At 39.5% G+C, this 26,795-nt stretch overlaps 1 protein-coding gene across 6 annotated transcripts; it reads right to left on the reverse strand.

Moving 5' to 3' along the window:
• Positions 1–341: 341 nt before the first annotated feature.
• On the reverse strand, positions 342–24,169 carry esrp2 (epithelial splicing regulatory protein 2). 6 transcript variants are annotated; one of them, XM_034299590.2, is made up of 17 exons: positions 24,024–24,169; positions 23,683–23,835; positions 23,069–23,197; positions 13,517–13,630; positions 12,864–12,978; positions 12,690–12,785; positions 11,573–11,627; positions 11,229–11,339; positions 10,957–11,089; positions 9,674–9,716; positions 8,497–8,798; positions 8,174–8,407; positions 7,104–7,302; positions 5,397–5,601; positions 4,949–5,117; positions 2,248–2,349; positions 1,360–1,497 (listed from the first exon to the last, which is right to left on the reverse strand). In XM_034299590.2, exons 2-16 carry the CDS (start codon positions 23,812–23,814, stop codon positions 2,263–2,265), a joined length of 2,124 nt encoding a protein of 707 aa, XP_034155481.2. In that variant the 5' UTR covers positions 23,815–23,835; positions 24,024–24,169; the 3' UTR covers positions 1,360–1,497; positions 2,248–2,262. The 6 variants fall into 6 exon arrangements, 5 of the variants coding, with proteins under 5 accessions (XP_034155480.2, XP_053085573.1, XP_053085572.1 ...); XR_004577235.2 differs by having other exon boundaries at positions 1,451–1,497; positions 2,248–3,645; XM_034299591.2 differs by lacking the exon at positions 1,360–1,497 and adding an exon at positions 3,624–3,645.
• Positions 24,170–26,795: the final 2,626 nt, after the last annotated feature.

Raw genomic sequence — 26,795 nt, forward strand, 5'->3', positions numbered from 1 at the left:
GGACTGAGGGAGGAAACCGGAGTACCCAGAGGAAACCCCCGAAGCACAGGGAGAACATGCAAGCTCCACACACACAGAGCGGAGGTGGGATTCGCATCCCCAACCCCGGACGTGCGAGGCAGCATTGTTCTGCTGTGGTCAACTTAGTCTGTGTTTGAACCCTGTTGAGAACCTGTGTAGGATGTTACAAGATGTCTGTGCAGTGTCCATAAAAAAAATAGATGTACTTATAAACATTCCCTTGATTCTAACCTAAAAATGTCACATAATGCACATGCTACCTTCCTAAAGGGTGCCAATAATTATGGAACTCATTGTATAATAAGTAATCAGGTCTGAGATATTTCAGAATAATATTTTATTGTTTATATATAACTGTTACATAAATGTCATCTTCAGTTTCATACAAGTTTCAAACTTGGTTTAAAAAAAAAAAAATCCTAAATGCCCACTCAGGTGCCAGAGAAGCTTGCTGAGCTTTTTCACAGCTGGCATTGAACTCTGGCTCATGTAGTAATGGCACAAAAAGGAAGAGTAAAGGCACTATGATGACCGAAGGCCTCTCCAGTCACATTGGATAGATTAGGAAAGAAAATCATCTCTCGGTAATAAAGGCTGCAAAAGAAAGCATGCAGATCAGACAAAAGCACAACGGCTTGTTTCTCACATTAAATAAAACGGCTCTGTTCTGGATTCGATTAAACTAAGAATACACTCGAGTAGATAAAGGGACACGCCCAGTCGCGTTTGTTACACAATAATTAATATGATCTACAATGACAAAAAATCTTGCATGCAGCAGGTTGTCTACAGTCACTAGATTGAGGCATAGATTGGTGTTTTAGAAACTTGCTGTACATTCAGTAGTGGCATTAAACAGGCCTCAGTAGTCATTTTCATTCCTTTCTTGCATCACACTTGCAGGCTGTATGGCTTAGCCTTTGTATATTGCACTGCCTTTGAGTAAAAACACAGTGAATCCTCATTGTGGGATTTCTCCCACAGGAAGAGCTAAAGGGATTTTGGCCTTAACATTTAGGCTAGTGTGCATAAAGAACACAACTAAGAATATATATCATCAATTCTCCATATCCACACTGATTTATACACAAGGCATTTTAACGATAGGTGTATTTCATGTATAAATACATATATACATAGAGTTCATGTATTTCCACCATGCTAGCACCTCCACCAGCAGTAGCACGTTAGAAACTGAGGAAAGCCTCCCTGTGTGCCTGGTTAAGATCAGCGTTGGGAGGACAGAGAGGTTATCCAGGTCAAGTGCAGACCTTGCTCGTTCCTGGAGTCGGCTTCAAGTGGTGAGTGTTTAGCTCATTCGCAGCACATCAGACGGACAGGGTGGCCAGAAAGGGGAAGGTTGGAGCGCTCGGCCACAGCACGCCTTGCTGCCTCCTCGCTGGGGAAGGTGACGAGCGCCTCCCCACTTCGCTGGCCACTCAGATTATACAAGACGAGCACAGAATCCGCCTGAAGCTGGGAAAGAATTAAACGCACAAACACATCAGGTCACACTGGTCCTGTATTGTGTAGAATTAAGATTTAAACCACAAAAGCTTGATTTCTGTTCACAAACTGCAATCCTGTTCATAGAAAGAAGACGGGAAAAAAGAGCATAAAGGGACCCATAGGAAGAAATCAAGTTAGATTTGCTGTTGGCACATTCTCAATCAAAGCTGCCTGATTTATGATTATCCTATGGAGAATAAAACTCAGTTCGGGTTAGTGAGGACTGCAAAGATGTTAACAATCCCAGAACAGAAAAGAAATTTTGCAATGACAGAAGAAGGCTGACGTCACTGCTTCTAAAAGCATCCAAAGCCAATAGCAGAGCTGTCAATCAAATGTCAGAGTGCACAGAGGAATTAGTCTTACTCGGGGTTAGACATCATCACGAGAAAGACAGAAACGAAAGGAAAAGTATGAAGAGAGTTTAGACTGCTGGGAAACCTGTAAAATCCAGACCACAGAGGGAGTGAGACAGAAACAAACACTACGGTTTAGTCCAGGGGTTCTGAACTCCAGTCATCACTAGCTGCAGTGCACAGTGCGAAGCCTTCTCTGTTGTTCACACACTTCATCCCAATGATCAGCAAATTTTAAGCCCTTAATGAGTGTGTTGGGAGTAAGAAAATCTTCTAACTGTGCAGGGCAGGGGGTTCTGATGACTGGACTTCAGAAGCCCTGCTTTAGTCCATGCACATCTGGAGCTGTGGGAGGCCTTACCTGGAGGAGCGCCCCCTACAGGCAGAGCCACTCTTTGGGCTGGACCAGAGCACGGGCCTGATCGCTCATTCCCACCACACTGCTGTAATCCTCAGGAGCGTACTACAGCACAACAGCCCATAGTCAGTGGCACAGCCTCATCACACACACAAACACACACACTTATCACACACACACACACACTTATCACACACCACTGAATCATGGCCAATCAGTTAATACAATCGTGCGGGACTCTTAATCCTGCATCTGCCCACTCCTGCAGTTATTTCTGGTTGCATCCATCTACAGTATTTACTAATGAACTTAGTTTGACCAGCTCCCCAAAATATAAAATGAAACTTAAACACTGTTTAAAAAAGAGAGAGAGAGAAAAAAATCCCATTCACAAAAAGATTAATTGCAACATTTAGACTATGCATTTGTCTAGAAGAAACTTCAGATCCAATGCACATAAAATTTGCCTGGGGAAAACACAATTAATTTGAATAGGAACAGCGAGAGCTGATACAAGAGAGGCCGTTATTTTTCTCTATGGGAATTTTTTTTTTTTAAATAAGATGCTTATTATTATGGCTCTGCACATTCTTCCTGTTCCAGAAAAAATGCTTTGCACCCTCTACTTTTTTGTGCTGACCCTAGTCCCAAGGCACACCTATCATTCAAGATACCCAAAATCGTTTTAATACGTAAAGATTGTTTTAATACGTGTTCAAGTAGTTACAATGCCAGAATTGGTGGCCGCCTTGCAGACCAAAAAAAGCAGAAAAAAGTCACACTTCTTGAAATAAATCCTGAAAAAAAAAAGATGATCTCTAGTCAGAGATTTTCCACAGAAGCACAGCAAAACAACTAAATCTAGAAACACATGCACACCCAAACACAAAAACTCAACTTCCACTTCCAACTGCATCACACACACAAAGTATGGAGAGAAAAGTAAAAGTACAAAAATCCCACCCAGAGGAAACATTCTTCCCAAAGACACACACACCCACACAATCACAAAGTGTGAGCTCCATCCGAGCAGCTAAAAGCACACACTTGGAGGGTGAGTGGGCAGCGTTTCATTTCAGTGGTTCAGCCAGTTGTGAAAGCTGAATTCAATCGTGATCTCTGGCTCTCGGATAGCTGAGACCCAAGCAGAGAGCAGTTTGTTCCACAGTGTGCGCTAGCTCTAAACACACCCTCACCTTTTAGCTAAGGTCTGGGGAATGAAACTAATGTGGCACATCAGTTCCATTTATTTCACCCTGCTACATTACCAGGATGAAAATGCACACAAAACACCACAACCCCAATATAAAGCACCAGCCAGTTATTTCCCCCTCAATCAACCCCCTGTTCACCCCGCTCCTTAGGGCTGAAGTTCATACCATCAGTTGAAGACTCCGCCTACTTGGATGTCAGCCAATAAGAAGAAGGAAAGAAGCAAAAATGGACACGCCATATTATGCATACAAATTATGCTCACCTTGCTCGGTGCATCACATATCTGGCTAAAAATAAAGCTTAATTAATGTTATAAAGGTGAATATAGAAAATAATTAAGCTCCCTGGACAAAAATTACTTGCATCCTCCAACAGGTTAGTATAAAAGCAGAGCAGTTTGTTGGCCAGAGATAGAGATCGCCTTTTGTACTTCATGTCTGCGTAGAACAACAATTACGCCACTGTTCCACTGTAGGATTCATACCACAAGCCTCATGGAACACTTGTGCAATTTGACTGACCTGTAAAATCATCAAACCTCAATCCCATAGAAACCGTGGGATTATTTTCAACAGCAGGTGAAACACAGCCACAGGCCATAAACTCTAGCTGAGCGGAAGAGTTGACTAGAGTAGACTTGTATCTAAGAACTGCTTGTATCTTGTTGTAGCAGAGTAATGATTTATAATCTCACTATCCGGTGTCACCCACGAAGAGCAAAAAGGGTTCCCTTTTGAGGCTGGTTCCTCTCAAGGTTTCTTCCTAATGATGTCTCAGAAAATTTGTTCCTTTTCCTCTGGCTTGTTCATCAGGGATCTAAATTTACATCCAGATTTTTATAAAGCTGCTTTGTGGCAATGTCTATTGTTAAAACCGCTACACAAATAAATTTTAAATTCTAAAATTAACACAAACTCCCAGGACACTGGTGAAATTCTCACTTATGAGGATTAAGGCAAGGAGAAATGTGATCAAGTATTAGAGAAGAAATAACAAATGCAGCTAATCTTTTGTCCAGTGAGCTTAATCGTGAAGAGAAACATGGCCTAATATATACACTGCACTATACGCTGATGTTCCAGTTTACTACATACACCTACTTTGTAGTTTACTGCTATGCACAGTCTATCAGACCCCCTCTATTCTGTCCATAAGTGGAAAGGGACACCACAGGACCACCAATGACCCTACTGAGGAGTGTAGAAATCTGACACACGTGCACCAGACACACACACACATCCTGAGAATGGTCAGCAGTGGTTCTATGGTGTTACAAGGTAGGTGTACATAATAACCTGGAAACTCTAGAATTAATGCTTTCACTTAATAACTGAAGTATATTTACATATACATATGTGTGTACGACAACGATACCAGTCACAGAGGACAAACAGAAACAAGAACATAAGTATGAAAATTCTATGTGAGCGTGAACTTTAAAATCAGCAACTGCCCGCTTTGTACTCATGCTAAGCTAAAAGCCTCTTACCTGGTAACCCTGGAAGAAGCTGAGGATGTCTTTAACCCCGGCGTTATAAGGCAGTCCCTGCATGCGCACCAGAGCGCCGTGCTGAGGCAGAATAGCAGGAGTAGGCTGAGCTGCTATCGAGCCTGGAGGAGCTGCAAAATAACTCACTGTGGATGGCGACACTGGAGGACTAAGAGCGAAAGAACAAGGGTGTAAGAATATAAATATTTCTGAAAACAGATATATATAAATATATAAATAGTTTTAACTGAAATATCAGTATAGTAAAAGATTTATACATATGCAGGCTTATAAAGTACAATGTTAAACAAATCTGTTCCTAAATTAGTTGAATAATTTTGATAAATTATAGTGATCTCAACATTTAGCCACATAACTAATCTTTTTAGCCTGTATCGTGCAGCTATGTGCATTAAGAATAGGAAGAGATAGAGGTATGAGCTGATACCTGGGGTAATAGGCGGTGTAGTTCATGTTCATGTTCATATACAGCTGTGGTTGAGGGGAATAGTAAGCGAGGGCTGGGGCAGGGCTGTGTGTGGGTGGCTGTGGAGTTCTTGGAGTGGCCAGCAGGGGGGGCTGATACAGGGCTGCCTCAGTGGAAAGCATAGCAGCTGGAGCTGGAAATGCAGCGTAGGTTGGTGGTGAGAGGCCTGAGGCGACAGGGGGAGAAAACAGAGCCTTTGAGAATGATAGTAAAACTACCACAGAGCTCATTACTGCAATGCAGAGTGTAGCAAGTAAATGAAGCATGACACCAAAACCCAACCCACAAGGGAAAAACAAGCAGGTTGGTAAGTACGGCACCTGTGCTTCAGTTTAGAGCAAAGTGTGTCCTTCAGTAGGTCAAAAAATATTCAACACACATATTTATATGCAAACAGCCAACAGTGGCATGCAGGGAGGGCCTGTTCACCACCTATGGGGTGTGTACACACGCACACAGTGCATGTACGTGTAAGTGAAGGTCACACACAGTACACGTCCTTCTTCCAACCCAGGAATCAGCACCAGTCTCTCCTGTCATGCAGCTTGTGCACATAGAGACCCATTCTGTCTGTCTGACCTTGGTTGGGGATCAGGTCTCTGTGCAAAGCAGGGTGCTTTTAGTCTTGCTTGAAGCCCAGATTTTATAAATCATGCACCTTTCAGCAGGGCCATAGATGCTCACATTGCCCCCTACAAGATAAACTGAAATCTAATCTTTAAAGTCTGTGCTGATAGGTATTAGGGACAATCTACACTGAGACCTGCTGAACAGGCTGCGTGCGTTGCTCAGACAAAGCTCACATTGGGAGAGAGTGCTGCTATCAACTGCTCTAAACTTACTCTAAAAGTCATACAGGACATTCCATTCTTACACACCACAGCTTTCTACTGAGGCTTTGCAACACGACAGAATACGTGACAACCAATAATTGACAAACTGAAGCAAAGCACAATGTCAAATGCAACCTATTTTTTTCTTTAATCCCACCCAGCACCACCAGTATGTATATATATTTTTAGTAGTGAGTACATTTTCAGTACACATTGTCAGTAGCGGAAATTTAACTGAGTAATGGAAAGTACGAGTGGTGTGGATAAACACTACACTGTTTCACTGTTGCATGATTGGTTTGAAGTAAGTATTAATTATTTATTTGGACATTTTAATGGTTTTGAATTGCCATTAGATATTCTTTTATGATAATTTGGTATCAGTAACCAAACTTGTGCTGAATAAGCCGGTTACCAAGCTAAAAATCTAGACGATCAGATTTCCCAGAATCCTACAAACAGCTTTAAACCAATATGTCATATCAAGCATGCCATGTACATTTTAAGAATCTGAAACTGCCCATATTCAGATAATGATCAGGTTGTTATTGTACATGTAAACATGTTTATTTTCCCATTTTCTATCCACCACACAATCTGGAGGAAGGAGGGAATTACTACCATGTTTTCTCAAACCAAATATTACAGGACAAAGCTGGAACTAAAACCTGACCCGAGCACTTGGTTACTTCCCTAACAGCTTCACTAACTCGTGTTAATAATCATTCCAAAACCCAACAAATCTGCCTTAATCTGTGGTTTGAAAAAGAAAAAACGACAATTTAGGGTTAATTAATTGCATGTAAATCAGAAGTAACATGAACAGTGTACATACAGGGCAGCTTGCATGGCGGAGGAGACAAGCCACTACGGTTCAGAGTCCCTCCCATCAGCACAAAGCTCATCTCTTCAGTGGAGCACTGGAACACCTCCACATAACGATCCTTCATCATCTTCTTATGGCACTTCTGTGCTACCATAAAGGCACGATCGGCTGATTTCATCTGAATGAAAGCATCACCGGATGGACGACCCTTAGAGATGAACAGAAAGATGACAGGTCAGGCCAGTGTCATCTGCTACCAGACGAGTAAAATTAAATGATATGTTCCTGACTGGCCTTTGAGACTGAAGTTGGCACAATGATTAAGCTGTTTTATTTTGTTTGTTTGTTTGTTTTTTTAAATAATAAAATAAAAAAAATTAAAAAAAAGATTTCCTTCACCATCAGGAGTTAGAAGTAATGAATAAATCCACCAGGCTCAAATCAGCTTTAAAACCATCCAACGCACAGACTAGGTACCATATCTCCAAGGGACTATTTCTGTTTATATATTTGAAAAAGGGGTGGGGGGGGAGCTTTTACAGAAAGTTTACCGCTACATGTCAACTTCTACAAAAAACAAACAGACAGACAGAAAAAGAATTCCAAGAGATTAAAAAATGAACCATATGTGTATTGAGACAACAATCTAAAACCAAAAATTTTAAAGTTTGAAAAGAATCAAAAGTCAGGGGTTTTTTCAACGACTCATGAATCTGATGAGTCATGAATTTGATTTGAATGTGGCAGTGTACTACATCTATCAACAGCTACATCAGAAAGAATGTGGTTTTGATATGGTTAAGCTATACAAGTTATAAGAAAATATTCGGAAAGGGAAATAAACTTTTGAAACCATCTCTATCGTTATAAATGAAATTTCTTCTGCTTCATGATTTTGTCCTCGGTGTGTGCAAACTTGCACGTATCTGTATATAGAGCATAGTGCTGTAAAAAGCACCAGTTCAATTGAGATCAAGAGTGTTCATTAATATCATAATAAAATATGGAAATGTTTTTTTTTTTACCAGTGCTATATCTGATGCAAAATAATTTCAAGCCAATAACTTAATTCCTCTCACCTGCTGATTGAGCACCATATGAACGCCGTGGGGTTTAATGTCTATGGTGTGCTCTCCCATAAACTCCAGGATGTCCTCGATGGCAGCAGTGTATGGCAAACCACGCAGCCGCACACAGTCTCTGGTGCTGCCTGCGGTGATGAAGGGAGGAGCAGCCAGCACAGGAACAGGAACCATGGGAGGAGGAGGAGGAAGTGTGGATATCAGTGGAGTGGACATGTAGCGGTTCAGCACCTGAGAAACACCAAACATATGAAAACCTGCTTGCTTCTCAACAATCTGCTTTAAAAACAGAGCTCTAGTTAGACTCTTGCTGCACTGACCTGCTGGACCTCAGCTGCTGTACTGCGGAACAGCTCGATGTATCTCTTCCCCAGAATCTGTTTATGCTTTTTCAGAGCGTTCTGGGCGTATTCCTCACAGGCAAACAGCACAAAGGCATCCCCCGTGGGCCTTCCATCAGGATATTTAACAAAGAGCAGCCCCTCTGTGCCATCCGTCACAGGGCTCTCGGGGCCCAGGAAGCCCAGCACATCCTGATGTGTGGCAGTGAAGGGCAGGCCTCGCATGCGGATGATCACCTGATTCTCCTTAGACAGGAACTGTGCCACCTCGTTAGATGTGCCTGAGCAGGGAGAAAAAGAAGAAAACCAAGAACGAGTCACTGCTTGAAGATGCATTATACTGACAAACAAATCTGGGTGTATTGCAACAAGACAACAATCCAAAAACAGAAATCATGAAATTAAGAGGATAATAGTCAAAAAGATTTTTTATTTTTTTTAAATGGCATTTTGTCACGTCCCTCTTGGTCTCCAGCCCTGATTTGAAGAAGGCTGTGCATCACTTTTATCATTTGTTTACAACACAAACAGTATGATGTCAGGAATAATGTGGAAAAAAATTTACCAATCTATCTGAACAATATTACAAATCATATTACCTGGACAAAACACGTATAGATCCATTAGTAGTCTGCACAAAGTCTACTTTAAAAAAATAAAAAAAAAATTTAAAAATAGTAAAAAGTGTGCATGTGCATTTGCTAGGGACCTACGTTCACCCCTCTCTCACCACACACACACACACACACACACACACACACACACACACACACACACACACACACACACACACACACACACACACAGAGAGAGCAATATCTCGGCCTGCCGCTGGCTCTTTACACCCTGCGTGTGAGAGGGCAGAGTCTGTCTTTTCAGCGGCCGCTGCTCGTGCTCCGTCTCAGGGGAAGCCGCGCTCTCTAAGGCACAGGTGGGGGCGGTGGGGACACGAGAGTAGAGTTTCCTCCAAAAACAGCTCGACATGAGTCAGCACGGGCACATGGCTCACAAAAGAGTCTTTCATTCAACCCAAACAGGAGAGAGACTGCATCAGAGGGAAGTGCACTCTACAAATGTTAGTGTGTTTAGTGGTTTGGTGTGTGTGTGAGTCTCATCCGTAATTGAAGACTTCCAAAACACATTACCAGCCACTCACCTCCAGCAATCTTTAGGAACTCCTCTCCAGTTGCTTTATACACCTGAAACAGAAAAGGAAAAAAATCAACCTGGGGGCAAGCGTGTGTATAGAGTTGTTTGGGGGTGTGAATAACATAACCCTAACTACATCATTCTACCTGTTAGCCCATTAAAGGCTGTCTTGAATAAAGTGGTAAATTTTTTAAATTATTGTGAAATGTAATAAAAACATGATAAAAAAAATCAATCGAGACTTATTTTGATCATGTCCAAGTTGATGTGACTTGATGTGGTAAAGGTCACGTGCTGTTATCTCAGTATTAACTAGTCATTTTTCTTTTTTTTTTTTTTTCTTTTTTTTCTTTTTTTTTCTTAAGCTGTGTCTTTGGGGCGAAACACCTTGTAGGACATCATGCACTTTGCAACCATAAAAACTACCAAATAAATATTTACCAGTAAAGTGACTAGAGAAAGAGACATTACTAGAAGCCTGTGAGTTCAAAAATCAGCATGATGTATTTAAAATAGCAACTGTCTCCATGAAGGAAATGAAAAGAAAAGCATGCAACTCTAAGGCTTGGTCAATAAAATCTTTTAACTACTCAAGCTACTTGAAGAAAGAAAAAAAGAAAAAAAAAAAAAAAAAAAAAGGTAATAACACCACTTCCATCTCACTTGAAATTACTATTAAACAGCTTTGGTAATTGGCACAATGCTACCAACTACTGACTGAATAATGTACTTAAAGCAAGCACTGTAATATTAAAAAGGTTTGAATTTACTACAACTTCAAGTACAAGTACTACGATCTGAAGACTTTCACATTAACCTATAATGATGGTGAATTCCAACTCATAAAATGTGTTCAGGTCTCTTTTAAACTCGGTTGCTACTTTGAAACTCAACGATACATAATGGTATAACCAAACACTACCAAAAATCACCAGATTCCACAGTGGTAGCATTTAGGAGTACAACAATGGCGTTAAAACAAGATATAGCCTCTATAGAGCTCCATGATTATTAATAATGCTTATAGTCATGACCTCATAATAAACAGCATAGTGAAGTTTAGTTTTAAGATTACAGCATTTTGTTCCAAACAAACCAGTGAAAACTGAATTGAAGAACATCTTTTAGTAGCAGTCAGTACTGTAACTAACACAAAGTGTCACCATTGCTATTTGGCAGGTGAAATGTACACCACATACACGCGTGTTGAGTATCTTAGCATGGATGTGATTAATCTTGTTTTAGCGGGGGAGCTGATGAAGTGTGAGACTGGAGAGGGAAGCAGCTCACCTCAATGTATCTGCTGCCCATGTGGTGTTTGTGTCGTTCCAGTGCCATGTCTCTGTGTTCGGAGTTTACAAAGCGCACCAGAGCCTCTCCATTCCTGCGACCCTGAGCATTCAAACACAGTGCCACACCACCTCTGACACACACACACACACACACACGATTAGTCACAAGGGAACTGTATGCACTCCGAAACTGAAAGTGCTTGCTAATCAACATCCCACATGGCCTAACTGGGATTTGGGTAAACGCTACATTTTAAAACATGCTCTTACTTGGCAATGTTGAGGCCCTTGAAGAAGCGAGCGATGTCCTGGTCTGAAGATTGCCATGGCAACCCCCTGGCTCTGATCACCGTCTCACTGTCCACAGCTTCTGTCTTACTGCTGCAGGACCGACAAAGAGAAGACAGTTTTCAATCTGGCTTCAGACTGTTCCAGAAACATCACTGTTACGATGCTTTAACCCAGTCCTAGCACTGGAGTGTGTTTTCTCTTCTCTAGCAGGTCTCATCCCTACTCAACACCTCTAACTCTACTCATCGCTTCATAAACAAGCCCATAGTGAGTTAATCCTCCAGGGCCAGGATGGGGAAATGCTACTTTAGCAACATACTCACCAAGCTCCAGATTCAAACTTGTACTTCACTGTCTCGAACGAGGAAAATTTGTGACCTGGAAAAAATTCGAAGAATTGTTTAAGGAACAATGTGAGGTCACAACTGAGCTACATAGAAGTTTTAATGCTTAATAAATTCACAATCAAAACTCCATGTAACTGACACTCATCTTAAATAAAGACCATGGGCCACATTGCAAAAACCACAGCCATGTGTGTGTGAGACAGAAAACTATAACAGCCCTGCTTGATGACAATATCCTTTTACAGTAGAAACAAGAGGAGCCTAAAGAACAATGCTTCCCTTAAAGGTTATGGAAAATGTGACATAATGCAATACGTGTAAATTTTTTTGTAATTATGCATTTATTCTGCTGTGTATGCACAAAGGATAAGCATAGGCTAGGTTATTGCTAGCATCAGTAGCCAAAAAAAAAAAAAAAAGGCAAAATGTTCTTATTCAAAAACTAGGACTAAGGTCTGCTATCAATGCAGTTTATGCCGTTGACATGGTTTTGCTGTTTTTTTCTTGTTTTTTTAAATGCATTCATTGCTGCACTAAATGGTCCATGTCCTATGGTACTTTTAGGTTCAAATTTGTTAATTTTTTTGTAAGCAGAACAATTCTGTGAAACCTTTACTCCACATATACAGCTGACATAATTCCCGATACAATCTGCTCACGAGTTAGTTTTTTACTAGTTAGCAAAACCATAAAAAACGCACTAAAACTGTATGAAATCACTTGGCTTGCAATGTTCCTGTTGCCATGGACAAGAGCATTTCAAAAAGCAAAACTGGTTTCACCCTACATCCTCTTCTTATAATGCACATTTTAGCTGAGAGCAGATGTTGAGCAAAAGTGTGTTAATAACAATATTGAAACTGGGTTAGATATAATTAGCCCCCTCCCTGTGGTGTCTTCTATTATAGTGCACTTCCTTAAAGCCAAAGAAATATGATCTGAAACTGAATATTGACGTAATAAAAAGTATGCTAAAATGTTTGCCATGACTGCTGTCAACATCTAGCACCGACAACACTTTAGTAGATCCTGTAACAGTTCAGGGCATTGATTAAGTGTATAAGATTAGATTAATAGGAAAAAGTGGACTGACTGTATGGCTCAGCCAGGATGTGTTGGATGATCATCACCATGCTCTTCACCTCCCTCACTCCAGCTCTCTTCTCGCTTACTGCTGGGAGACACACATCTGAGGGCACGGGTTAAGGGACAAACACTATGTATCACACAGCAGAGATAATAATAAGCAAATTTCCAGTAAGGATACATTCGAGCATTGAGGGAAGGGTGAGGTCTTTCACTGGACCGGCGTTGGGACAGCATTTGTGAAACTCTCTTTTTAAATCCACAAATGAGTAAAAACACTCTGGCAGGACCAAATTCTAACAGAAAAACACAAAGACTCCCACGTTAGTCTCTCTGTGGCAGAACAGGATTAAATAACAATAAAACTTGTCTTCAATTTTCAAAAATGTATCAGTTTGCCATGCTACTGTTGAGAATGTTATATAACATAATTAGCAGGTTCGTTACATTAAGTCCAGATACGGCTTGACTTTACGGCTTTAAAAATTTAAAAAATAAGGACATTAAGCAAGCACACATGTTGTGCTAAGAATTTTCCATCTATACAGTTGAGTGCAAAAGTTTGCATACCCAGAGGATTAAGATATGATCACATACTGCCTGTTGTCTGAAGGTCAGGCCTTCTAAAACTATTTTTCTGTTGATTTGGTTCATGTATTGGGTTGTTGCCTTGTAAGATACATTTCAGAATACTTTACTTGTAGATAAACTGTAAAATAAAGCTACATTTTCCCTTTCGATGCAAACTTTTGCTCCTCTCTGTATATGGGCATATTTATTCTGTTAGCTTCCATTGCCCATTATGAATGAATGTCCTGAATATCTGTCACTAACCTTTTTGGAAGCCTCGGGGTGAAGGGCCTGTCTGATGAGGAGGGGTCCGTCCACACACAGCGTGTAGGAGCTTCTGCCCAGAGCTTTGAGTTCTGCTGATACAGCCTGCTGGAACTGCACACCAGTAAAGCAAAACAGCAGCAGAGAGGAAACAAAGCATTTATTTAAGGTTTATTCAATTATCTTATGACTATATGCAATATAGTTAGCACTCAAAGGTAAGTACAAGGTGATAATAAAGCTGGTAAAAAACATAAGATGCAAAAGCAAGTATGAAACAGTAGGCAAGGTACCTGACTCTAAACATATCACTGCATACAGAACAAAAAGAATCTAGCAAGTCTCAGTCAGATATTTTTTTACCTTTTATTTAAAAATAAACAAACAAACAAAAAAAAACACCATGCACGTTGGTTTTGATAGTCATATGGTCAGTAATATCATACGCTCACACCCTGGTGGCCTGTCCCATGCTATCATTTTCACTCAGAACTAATTTCCAGGTGCAGGGTGAAACACAGGCATAGATTTGGCTAGGGAATTTTTATGAGAGCTGAAATATCAATACCAACATTTGGGCTTTTTTCCTCATTTTTCTCATTTTCACTTTATATCTGCTATTCCAGTTAAAGGAACATGCACATGCACGCACACACACACACGCGATATGTCCCTCAACCTGATGGGCCGTGACCCATAGACACTTCTGCCTGGGAAAAAAGGTAAAAGAATAGCTGAACATTCTACCACCAAACACAACTGAGCACATGAAGTCATAATTCAGGGTTCAGTAGGGAGAGGTTGGGTGAAGCTTACTGACACATACTGAAGAAATAAAGCATTTTAATGATTATTGCTTCTGTCATTAATGACACCTCCATAGACATCCAATATGGTTATTAAAAATAATTATGGATAATGAATGGAACGAGAGTTAGTTCTACCTAACTATTGTTTGAGGAACAGAATTAACAAAAAACTCCTGCTACAGGAGGAACTGAAGATGATGGATTAGTGTGGGTAAACAAACACCTTTCATGTTTCAGATCCAAGTTATGATAACATGATGGAGCCTCCTCAAGATCCTTCGCTTTAAAAAAACAAAAAAAAAAAAAAGTAGTGACATTTCATATAATGCATAACTAGTGCTAATGTTTACTATGCCCATAGCAGTATAAAATACAAACACGTTTGTGTTTAGATGGGCCTCCTGTCAGTCATTTTGTAGACACTCTAAATCCTGGGGACGGAGCTTCGTGAACATGGGCAGTAACTGGTGGGCTCAAATAGTGTTAAAAAAAATGTAAAAAATTAATAAATAATTCTAATGTAGAGACCTATTCTTGGGAAAAAACATAACTTGACTAATCTTAGCTAATGCACCTAAGTGTATTCAAATACTAAAGATTTTAAGCAAGCAAAACGCAGGCATTTCTAATCTAGCCAGATTAGAAATGCCTTAATTTCCACAAAAAGTCATTATTTCTGTGAAGCATTGGTTTTGTTTTTTCAGAAACACTACCATGGTTACTACATGGTTACACATTATGATTCGCCCTACAAATGTTATGTGGTCACCTCTGAAAATAGTTCTCTCCTAGGGTGTTCTCTCATATGCAGTGTTTAGTCCATTTGAATCGAACCCTAATTTGTTTCCACCCTTGGTGTGGTTCGTTTAGGCAGAGAACACAGCAATGGGCAGGGACCAAAACTACCAGTCTGAGAGCATCTGCGTGAGGTAGTCTCAGTCTGATTCCATGGGAACTCTTGAGAAGTTCAACTGCTGTAATTTGGGGTGCGAGCAGCATTTTATTTTGTGGATGTGAGCTACTAAACCTGAGCCGTGGGGTGCAAATTGAGCCAAAGGACAGAGCTGTACCACTGCAGAAATGCAAGCTTGGACTGCTAAACTAAAAATGCTGAATGCGATGCACAAAATGATAAATAAATAAACTAATGTTAAACTAGCTACTTATATATAATTCTCATCATCACCACACTTCATGATTTTTTAAATTATTTCTAAACCCACTTGGTGTGGACAGTGTGTGTTTACCTTTTTCCAATCACCAATGTTCTGACCAATGAAAGAATATTATGAGTGTGTTTCCAGCCATACATGTGACTCAGCCAACGTATTTTTGTTTGGTTTTGTTTAATTGCATACAGTGTGAAACAAAAGCAAAGAGCAACAAATCAAAAGTATTAATTTTGCACTGATCTGCAGCCTGCAAACAGAGTAATAGGTGTGAAAGTCCCTCAAGACATGTTTGACCCTATATATACCTGTACTTATGAACGTATCACAAAATATGGATGTTAATACCAAGTCTTTTAACCATCAGCATTTGACACTATGGGTCGAACAGCAAAACAAGATGCTTTGGCTTCTTAGGCCCCACATAACACCTTGTACCCTCAATCATGGTACATGTTTTTCAGTAAGCATTAATGTTACAAGGCACCAAAAAAGGTTAAGAACAACTGCTTCAAGACACACAATCACACACACAATCCAGTTGCCTACATGACTAAGTGGATTGCGTGTACATCTGACAGAAAGCCAAAACAAAACAGGCCAAACCAGCTTAGCAGTGCTGACACAACTTCGTCTTCGTCTACAGGTTCCTTCATCATGTCGTCTCCACCTGTGTTTAGTAGAAAACATGACTTTAACTGTTTAGTGAACACACAGACCTCAGCTTACAACTGTCAATGATGTATGCTTGCAGTGAACCATGCATCTCCACGCACATCTACATGGACTATAAGACTTACATCACCAGTTCCATGTGTGTGTAAGAGCTATCTAATGATGCATCCCTATTTTTCTTAACCCTGGTAGTAAATCAACAGTTTATAACTGCAGCATACGTTACACGGCCAATAGCTACATTTAAGAGAAAATTAAAAGGATCTGTGTGAAAAACTGTACGAACACACATGTTGAAGCATGTCACAGGGACACAGACACACACATGATTAACTGCCAGAGGGCTGTAACTAACCAAATAAAACACAGGCATGTCCATAATTCATCAACGGATCAAACAAATCATTATTGAAAAGCAAACCATCATGTTAATTGAAGATTAAAAAAAATCATCTCGATTAAATATAATGACTGTAGGTCCTCTGGTCTTCTGGTCAAAATTAAGCTGCATAAACTTTGTGGCGTGTTTTTTTAATTATTATTTATTTATTTGACATCATTTTTAGCATGAAAAAATGTTTCAAAAAAAAAAAAAGAAAAAAAAAAGTTTTATCTCCAAAGTTATAGATCATCATGTTTTTCTAAGGTTCTATCTGCCAGCCAATCATCATCCAGGATAAGCCGAGTATTGATCGCAATACAGACGGCCCTGGCTAATCAATATCCACAATCTCTTGACACTCTGACAGAAAAGAACAGACCTGACACCTCAGTGTGGCATGCTGAAGGAAAAAGCAACTTTTAGCTGTAAAATGTTCTACATATGGTCCATGTGAGTAACATATAAACGTTTTTGGCACATCAGAAAGTCTTCAGTGCATCAGGAAGCCAACATTGTTGCCAAAACCAGATAACGTTAGCATTAAATATTACTGACATTAACTAGCCACGAGCAATGTTTTTAATAAAATCAACTTTCCACTGTAACAGGGACTGAAGGTCAGCAGACTTGTAAGACATGTTTTTGTGAGTGCAGAAACACGTATTGTATGTTCTCATTTATTTTAATACGAGCAAAAGCTTCACAATGAAATGTCAAGGTAAAATTTCTTGCTCAAGAATAACTTTGGGTTTTACAAAAGTAAAATATATAGTATTGTAGAGAACACTCAAGACTTATTGAATAGCATATTTGATTATAATGTGGTTCTTAACAGGCTCAAAATGTCTTTAAACCTTTTACTAGCTATCTAATCCGATTAAGAGATTACTTAATAACAAACAGATAGAAATAACCTTATAAAATCAAACAGTATTTGATGTTACAGAATAAAAAGGTCCTATCAGTATTTGGCTAGCATTCAGAAATTTACTTTCTAATCATCTCAGAATGTTGATCATATAAATCTGAAGTGACTTTAAAGTGTAGTCAGGCATGAACTGTAAATGCAGTTTGCAGACATCAGGGTTTTGCTAGATGAAATGTCAAAATTTTGATGTCTCATATCTCAAAACGGTCCTTCATCCAGACAGAACTTTATAATACTAAGGTCACAACTTGGGAAGCATTTTTTGTAATTCACTCCATAATGACATGCTAGCAACAGTGGCTTCACCTAATAGCTCCCCATTGATGCCCAGTGTTCTGCATAGGCGTTCCCGCCCCAATAACAAGCGCCATGTTTGAGGTCTGAACCACCCAATGGAACTATGAAGCCTTACTGGATTTCTGCTTTAATATACTTACAGCCACATTCAATATCTTACCTAAAAGCATTCTTACCAAATACCTGACCTGAACCTTTATTCAGCCCATTCTGACAAAACAGTAAAGAGTGCTGAGACGACAGTGCTGGACATGAGTCACACTCTAACACATTTAAGCTGATAACATCTGTTAAAAACATTACGATGAGTAATAAGTGTGCTCGCCCATAAGCACTTAAGCACCGACTCGTCATTCCGGAGCAGTTTAAAACCACGATTGAATTTAGTAACCTTGCATGTGCTGTTCCTGTTCCAGGTAATCGACATTTTACAGATTACATGGTGTGTCTAGGAGCTTGAAGACACGACGACATAGACAGGGTGGAGAGTTCCTTCAGGGGTGGAGCGCTAATCTGACAAACAGCGGCATTTCGCAACATGTCCATGCCTAAGGGTGTGCTCAGGCAGGAGGGTGAAACAATCAAATCTGATTTCTACGATTTTTAAAAGTATGATCGAATTGGCAAGTTCAGACAAGATACTGTACAAGCCGGTTTGGTTAATAAAACACATTAACATGATCCAAAACTGACATCTGGGTTCATGTTCCAAAGATATTCAATCTAAATCTTAGAAAATGATCAGAAAACAAAAACGTCTGTTTAACCACAGCCTGAGAGCATATCCATCCACTTAAAACTAGTTCTATTCTTCCGGATGACTGACAGCACTGCAATAGGAGACTACTCAGATGTCAGAGAGCTCTTAAGTAAAGGTCTTCCAGTACAGAACTTCCATCATAATGACAGAAAACAGCAGCTCGAGCCGACACTGCGTCTGTGTTTGCTTACAGCCACGGTCGCAGCTATCAGGCCCCACCTTGCACAAATCGGCACCCGGATTAACTCCTGCCCCGCAAAAAGGTATGAGAGAAATAAGTGCCACACCCTGGTCTTACCTCAGAGCCAAAACAACAAGCAAGAGACAGACAAAAACACAGCTGAAGCTGAGCAACAGAGGGCCAAACACGCATACAATCTATCTATTCCATTCAATTCTACACACATCAAAGTGTGGCACTCATTTCTGATAGGCCAACATTTTATCCCCCTTTTTATGGTGGTGAAAAGAATCTGGCCAACTAATGGACCTAGGATGGATAAGATGGTATTTTCACAATATCTGAAGCAGCCATGTCATCAGTGAGACTGAGGGACTTGAATTGATCTTTAGCCCTTCCCCTAAGGCCTTATTTAACATTTAGTGTGTGCACAGGAAAGATAAAGCAGTGGGAGGGTCTAATACAGATGAAGAGTTTAAAGCAATGGTAACACACACACACACACACACACACACACACACACAAATGCACCTTATCGCTATATTAAATTCTAATTCATCAAATATATTAAAGCCTACTTAACCTCTAAACTACTTAAGTGTTTATCAGTGACTCCTCCTTTCCCTGTAGAAAAGCCTACTAATCTAAAAGTAAATTAAGAAGAAGATATAATCCAACAGTCTAAATTAATTGGATTTGTTAGCAAAATCTATTTTGAAGCCAACTCACTTTTTAGAAACTTTAGAACTTTTTCTTTCATAAGAAAAAAAGGACAAAAATGTGATTTGGTGTTATATGTTCCAGAAGACATGATAATAAATTAGGGTGGCACTAATGAAGCCGTTCTCCTCCCAGCGACTCCCTGGGAGTGGTGCCCTGCCCTATTACAGGAGCAGACATGCTACTACCAGCCCAGACCAAAGCCCAACAGCTCACCTCTTCCTCACCCTCTATGTTCTCCTCGCTCCCTGAAAAACCTGTCTCTCTTTTTTTTTGCACTTGCACCAACACGTGCACGCACACAGCATCGGCTCAAACCAACAGAGGCAGTGTCAAAAGGCAGGTGCAGAGTCAGTCAGGCACAAAAGCACCCACGGGCATAACACACCATCTCCATATTGAATCCAAACCTGGAGCTGAATGAGAGCAGCGTACAGAAAAAAAAAACGTTCAGTCTGACCTACAGCAGCAGGTTACTAACACACACCTGGGTATTTAAGATGTTTGTAAAGTGAGCTGAGGGCAGCTGAAGGACATATGACTGGCTGAGGCTACGCTGTTTAATTACCGAAACATTATAGAAATGATTAAGCTGTTTTAGTGGAAAAAGACAGCTGTCTACTATGAACCAGCCCTTTTAAAAACATTTGAATCATAATCACCATTATCTTGATCAGTGTCTTTGTTATCATAGTGTTGTTATTGTCATTAAATAATTTTATAAATAATTTAACACTTATTTATTTTATTTAAACTGCTGCACCTCACATCACTCTCTGTCTTTAAACAAAGATTTTTTTCAGATTTTTTTTATTCTCCCAAAGTTTTTTGAATTTTTAGAAGTTTTAGAATTTAGGTAAGAATTTTAGGGGGGAAACCATATGACTGAAAAAAAAAAAAAAAACATTCTCAATAGATGACTACACTCAGAAGTCACTCACTCCTGAAATAAAGGTCCTATACAAATGAGGTGTGTAAAGCAGACAAGAGTGGTATACTGTTACTAAAAAGCTCTCAGATCAATAGAGTAAAGAGTAAGAGTAAAGCCTAAAGCCTGAAGACACCATGCGAAGGTTGATTATAAATCGTGAGACAGGACTAGAAGTCAATTTGGAGAGACATAACTGTAGCAGTGCATTAGTACGAGAAAGTATTTCCCTTCAGTGAGGTATGCAAGGAGAAATTGATTTTACTGGTTAATCTTTACAGGGCCTTCTGGTGACAAAACTGCATTTGAAGTCAGATATTAAAAGTCTGGCAGAACGAAAACTAATGCGTGTCACAAAATGCACAGAAAAGAGCATTTTAAAAATGCAATGCTAAGTCTGGTTATAAACATGGTTTTGAGTAAGTCAAGGGACGTGCTAAACACTTTGGAGATTGTGTGATTTTGTGTGTGTGTGTGTGTGTGTGTGTGTGTGTGTGTGTGTGTGTGTGTGTGTGTGTGTCTTATTCATATCTAAGACACCCTGCTGTTTCGTAACAGACGTGTGAAGCTAGACAAGATACTTGAGAAAATCAGCATCTGCAAAAGTGACAATGTTCAATAAACATGTTCTAAAACTTAAAGCAAACAAAACATGAAATTTTGTACTTAATTTGTTAAAGAGGCTCAAACAGGTGAATAGAGAAAACAGTTCAGTACGAGTAAAACTGGGAGATTTATCTTAATCATTGTATTGTATACCAACAGTCTTCCACTTCGCTTAGGAAAAACACCTATAATCCAGTCCAGATAGCTCTATATCTCTGTTTGCAGGACTAGTAATGACTGGTTTCAGTTATGAAATAGTAGGGGGTGGGAACAGATCAACTGACTGCAAACAAATTCTTCTGGCAGCCAGGTTGAGAAACACGTTTGGCAACATATGGCTTTTGTCAAAACATACCTGCGCACGCCACAACAAACTAGAAACTGTCCACAACCTGGTTTTTAAAACACGTACGCCCTGGACACAGCTAGGGACAACAATAACTCTACGTCTCACCCTTTCTCTGACCCGTTCATCCATCCCCCAATCTCCCCCCAATCTCCCCCCAAGCCAATGACATTTACAGCAGCCAGGGAGGAGCGTTCCCAAGTAAACATTCCGTCTTACAGGTGTCAGCGGAGCTCACTGGGATAAAACATGACCAGGCCTGCAGCTTTCCACTGCAGCCAAGAGCTTCCCTGCCCTGCTCCCAAAGTTTACCCACATACAAACGATTCAGATAAAACTGCAGACTATGTGAAGGCATCGACTTCACAACACAATACAGCCCATTTTGGACTGGAGACCCTGTGTGTACACAGCAAGTTCCTGTTACGCATCACGAAACCTGCCACGTGTTTGCGAGACACATTAATCTGTCCTAATCGGAAACAATTTCCAACCAAATAATCAAACTGGTGGCCAGATAGTTCACTTACAAAATACCAGAAGTTCCATCATGACTTCAAATGTAATGTAACTGTAACACATCTGTCTTCTATCTCATACTTCCAAATTAAATAAGATGTACTTAGTTTAACCATCAATGTCAGTATTGGTTAATGTATATGCAGAACAGGTTTAGAGCCAGGCAAGTCTCTGCATTTTGTTAAGTGATTATAGTGATAAATATGTGATAGTAATAAACACTGACAACATATTGTGCTGCACCTACACTACATTACGCATTGTGATATATTAAAACACAGTGATCATCTTAATGGTTAATACATGACATTGGTTTGGACTACCTTGACCAATTTTATTTACATAAGGCCCATTTAAATATTGCAACCCTATGCCATAGGCCAATATTAAAATAACAATTAATGGTCCTAGATATTAACTGACAAGTGTAACAAAGGTTATGTTATGGATTTTGTTATGGCCAGTTATGGAGTTTAGGTTTCTTTAAGAAAAACAGGGTCAAATAAAATTATACTAGGCTCTTCATCACACTGCATCATCCACAATGCAGAGGACAAATCCCAGAACTTCACACAGCAGACCCTTCTCTTTGGACAGCAACAGTGTTTCAGTGTCTTGCCATTTTTACAGCCTCAGATTTGTTTCTCAAGTGTACCTCTTAAAATGTCATCTGAAATCCCCTTCCTGGAATTAAGCAGACATTTTGGCCTGGTCCTGAAGCTGGTATTCTGATGATTTGTCTTACCTTATCAAACTGTCCTACTGTATTTATAGGTCTTTGGAAAGCAATACTGCAAGCATTTTGTGCTAGGTCGTCTACTTTGACCTTACCAGAAAATGCTACCAGCATAAAATGAAAACAGATAGCATTCTGTAACTTGTTTTGTCAGAAAAGTCCTCAAGCACGATAGTATATGAAGAAGCATGAATTTATAGGCGTGAAAAAGACAAGTGCGCATGCGCATACACTGCTACAACATCTTACTCGGTTGAAAAACATACAGTAGACGAGTCAGAAGACCAGATTTGTTTCGTAGGACTGCCTTTTAAAATGTCCTCTGAAATCCACTTTCTGGAATTAAGCAGATATTTTAGCGTTTGAAAAACGACTGGTCCCTGTTTTTACGGTGAGTGAGTGAAGGAGTGAGATTAATATCCCAACTGGAAATGATGTGCAATGCGCATGCGCGAAAAACACTACAGGTAATGAATTAGGGGGAAATGCAGTTCACCTGTTGGAGAACCGTGTCCAGAGGCTCTGCTTTACAAAGTTCTTCCACACTCAATCCTGTCTCCTGTTTACACTGATCTGTTAAATCCAAAGTGTCTGGTTTAACCAGGCGCTGCTGAAGTTTCCCCACCTGTTCAAAATAAGAAGAATAATAGGAATAAGAAACTAGATGTTAGTCTACCCCAGAGAGCATTAATGCGGCCATAAAGCTGGCCTACACCCTCCACACTGGCTGTATAAGGAGAAAGTAAGGAACAAGGCTTCAGTTAGAGACCAGTACGTGTGTATTAGAGCTGCAAAGCAGTCAGAGCCGCAGGGTGACTGACCTCATGGCGCTGACATGCTACCACACAGACACGCTTTCTCCCGCTTAGCTTTACCTGTTCATTCCTCTCTACAGCTCATACAGGCTCATTACAGCTAGAGGAACTCCATGTGCACATGTGAATAGATTCACGCCGATATACAGGAGATATAAAAGTAGAAAGCGTACCTCACTGATAAACGTCAGCTGTCAAGGTGGAATAGCTTTAAACTACAACAGTAAGCATGTACAGTACAGCCTGGTGGGTAGAGATAGGAAAAAGAAGCATACAACGAGTGAAAGCTCCATACCTTTTTCTCATGTAGATCCACAATTTGCCACACCAACAGAATTATTTCCCTCTCATCCGACCCCAGTTTACCCCCATTTGCACCAGCTGTTGCCCCAAAGAACACCACCAGAGTATCACTGTGCGAAGCCATCAGGGACCACAAGGGTAAAAACTACAATTAAGAGCAAAGATCCAATAAAAACAAAACAAAACAAAACCAAAAAGTAACACGAGAGTTCACCTTTCTCCGAGTGATAAAGAGAAGCAAACAAAAGAGCTGGAAATTCAATAATGGTACAGACGAAGTGGGGAAAGAAGATTAAGACTATGCTGAAGAGAAAGTGCGGCAGAAGACTCTACCTGCTCGACTGTGCTCTATCCAGAGTTACTGGTTTGACTGGTAAAGAAGGGTGGACAAAATTGTACTTTCTCTCACGCTAACCCCATAACAAGCCCTCCAGCCTTTTCTCACTATACCTTTTTTTTTTTTTTTTTTTTTTTTTTTTTAGTTACCTGCCTTTGGCTCGGCCTCCTAACTCGGAGTCAATCTCCCAGAAGAGATCGCTGATTGGCTGGTTCCGAAAGGTGAGGGCGGAGCCAAAAGGCATAACACCTTATGTAACCCAATATGATTGGTCTGTTATGAACAGAGGAAGTGGTCGCAGATAAGAAGCATTTTCCGGCGTCAGCTCACCTTTATAGTGGCCGAGTCCTGCATGTCTTTGTAGTCACTATGTCAGTGCGCTATGTGTGGGTGAATTATTGACTCCCTGCACACTATCTAGTGCACTACTTGTCAAACAGGGAGGATAATTGGGATTCAAGCAGTAAATGTTCCCTCTTCTCTCTCTCTCTCTCTCTCTCTCTCTTTCTCTCTCTTTATCTCTCTCTCCCTCGAGTGAAAAAATAAATATCGAAATGTATTTATCCTAATTTAGCTCAAAGAAATTTATATTCACGTTTATATAATAATGTAATTACGGTGGTTCCCTCTATATGAACAATATTTAACTCCCTTTGTGGCATGTTCACACACACACACACACACACACACACACACACACACACACATATATATATATATATATATATATATATATATATATATATATATATATATATATATATATATATATATATACACATACATACATACTAAACATGATTTAACACATTTATATACACTACATATATACTATAAATATATATATATATATACAGTATTGTATATACAGTGTGTGTGTGTGTGTCTTCTTCCTAAAGAAGGAAGAAATCTTGGGAGGACTTAGCAGGGCAAGCTCATCCTCCTTTAACCCTTAAATCATAAACATGTGTTTTTTTCCCCCAGTGTTCGAGAAATTCTAGTGTATAAGGAACATACCTTAATATGTGACATTACCTCTAAGCTAGTGACAAGCATATACAGTTGAGTGCAAAAGTTAGCATCCCCTTGGTTTCTGAGTAAAAACATGACAAATGTACCTTTACTTTAGAGTTTACCTACAAAAGAGAATTCCATATTCATTTAATTTTGGTTTGCTTGAGAAAACCTGTAACCACATGATCTAAATATTACAGCATTTGAGTCTTGACTAACAAGCTGAAAAGTTTGCATCCTCCAGTTCATTTATTTAAATGTATTAAATCATGTTTAAGTTTATTTAGATAGCGCGTTTCATATACAAAGACAATTCAAAGTGCTTTACATAACTAAACACAAAATGAAAGGACATAAGGAGGAAATAAAAGACATTAGATATGTAAATAATTTAAAAGAAGTGCAATGTAGGCAGAACATGCTTGAGTGCCAATGGTACAGGAAAAGTTACAGGAGAAGTGTTTCAAGATTGGATTTGAAAATGGCTAAAGATGTCTATGCTTTAAGGCAGATTCAAAATTCAAAGTTTAAATAGGCTTGATTATTTGTCAAAAAAAAAAAGGCAGGAGATTTGAAAAATTATGGTGAAATAAAAGCCCACATCTGTAACCTTTCTTTTTCTCTTCTGTAAATTTCATACTTATGTTGGGAAATAGTATAACTTTAACTGAATGTATAACTCCTAGGTGAAGGAAAAGGGCTGGTTCATAGTCAGCAATGGATGTTATTGAGCATCAGGATGGCAGGAGTCGGATGAGTACAGGAGCTGGAAGTCCTCAGGAAGTGAGCAGGAGGGGCCTCCAAATAGGCACTTCATAATGATTAGCATGAAAAGTAAGAAAAGAAAAGATAAAAGCATTTTGTATAGTGGAGTGACATATGCAAGACTGCAGCAGCCTGCGAATACACATACTATAGTCATGAGGGATATGTGAGTTCGATTATGATTATGTAGATTATTACTAAGACAAATAAATAGTAATCATGAAGACACATGCTGTTGCAATTTACACCTTGTACATCTCCTAAATGAAGATAATAGACAGTAGCATATTTAAAAAAAAAAAAAAAAAAAAAAGTAATACAATATTTTTTTGCCTAAAGAGTGTTTGTGGTGAATGAGGCCAGGAAATACCTGCTGTAACCCACCGCCCTGCACATATTATTGTTGTCACTGCTCTAACACAACTATGTCAAATCAGGAAGAGATGCTATGAGAACCTGTACCATAATCCTATGTTCACTTATTCATTCTCGCACGATAGAAGACAAATGCTACTGAGCAAATACTACATGCAAACAATAATTCAGTTTGTGTTTCATTTTTTTGCTCATTAGATGTAACTTGATAATTAGTGGTAGGTAATATAAGTGTAATTCTACTCATATTTCAGTATGAAATGTGACAATCTCCTTTTAAATCAAAGTGGCAGTTTTAACTACAACTTTCCTGCAGCCATCATGTATGAGCATGCTAATAATTTTATTAATCGTCCTTCTGACAATATTTAGGATCTATAATTAGTTTAAGATCTCTCTCTCTCTCTCTCTCTCTCTCTCTATATATATATATATATATATATATATATATATATATATATATATATATGTGTGTGTGTGTGTGTGTGTGTGTGTGTGTGTGTGTACATACTAGTTACACTTTAGTAATACAATCAGTTTTGTCTCTTTTAAGAAAAAGAAAAGTTGCAAGGATGAACATGCACTATAGTCATTAGATTATAATTTTTTTCCAC

This window comes from Pangasianodon hypophthalmus, chromosome 25 (assembly GCF_027358585.1).
Source record: "Pangasianodon hypophthalmus isolate fPanHyp1 chromosome 25, fPanHyp1.pri, whole genome shotgun sequence".
NCBI classification, from domain to species: Eukaryota; Metazoa; Chordata; class Actinopteri; order Siluriformes; family Pangasiidae; genus Pangasianodon; species Pangasianodon hypophthalmus.

Bases quoted from the DNA above. Each gene is read 5' to 3' on its own strand.
- esrp2 (XM_034299589.2), bottom strand. From the start codon at position 23,814: ATGGCTTCGCACAGTGATACTCTGGTGGTGTTCTTTGGGGCAACAGCT. The intron at 23,198-23,682 runs GTATGGAGCTTT...TATTTTGAACAG, and splicing joins TGGATCTACATGAGAAAAAG to GTGGGGAAACTTCAGCAGCG. The intron at 9,717-10,956 runs GTGAGCTGCTTC...TTTCTGTTTCAG, and splicing joins TGGGCAGCAGATACATTGAG to GTGTATAAAGCAACTGGAGA.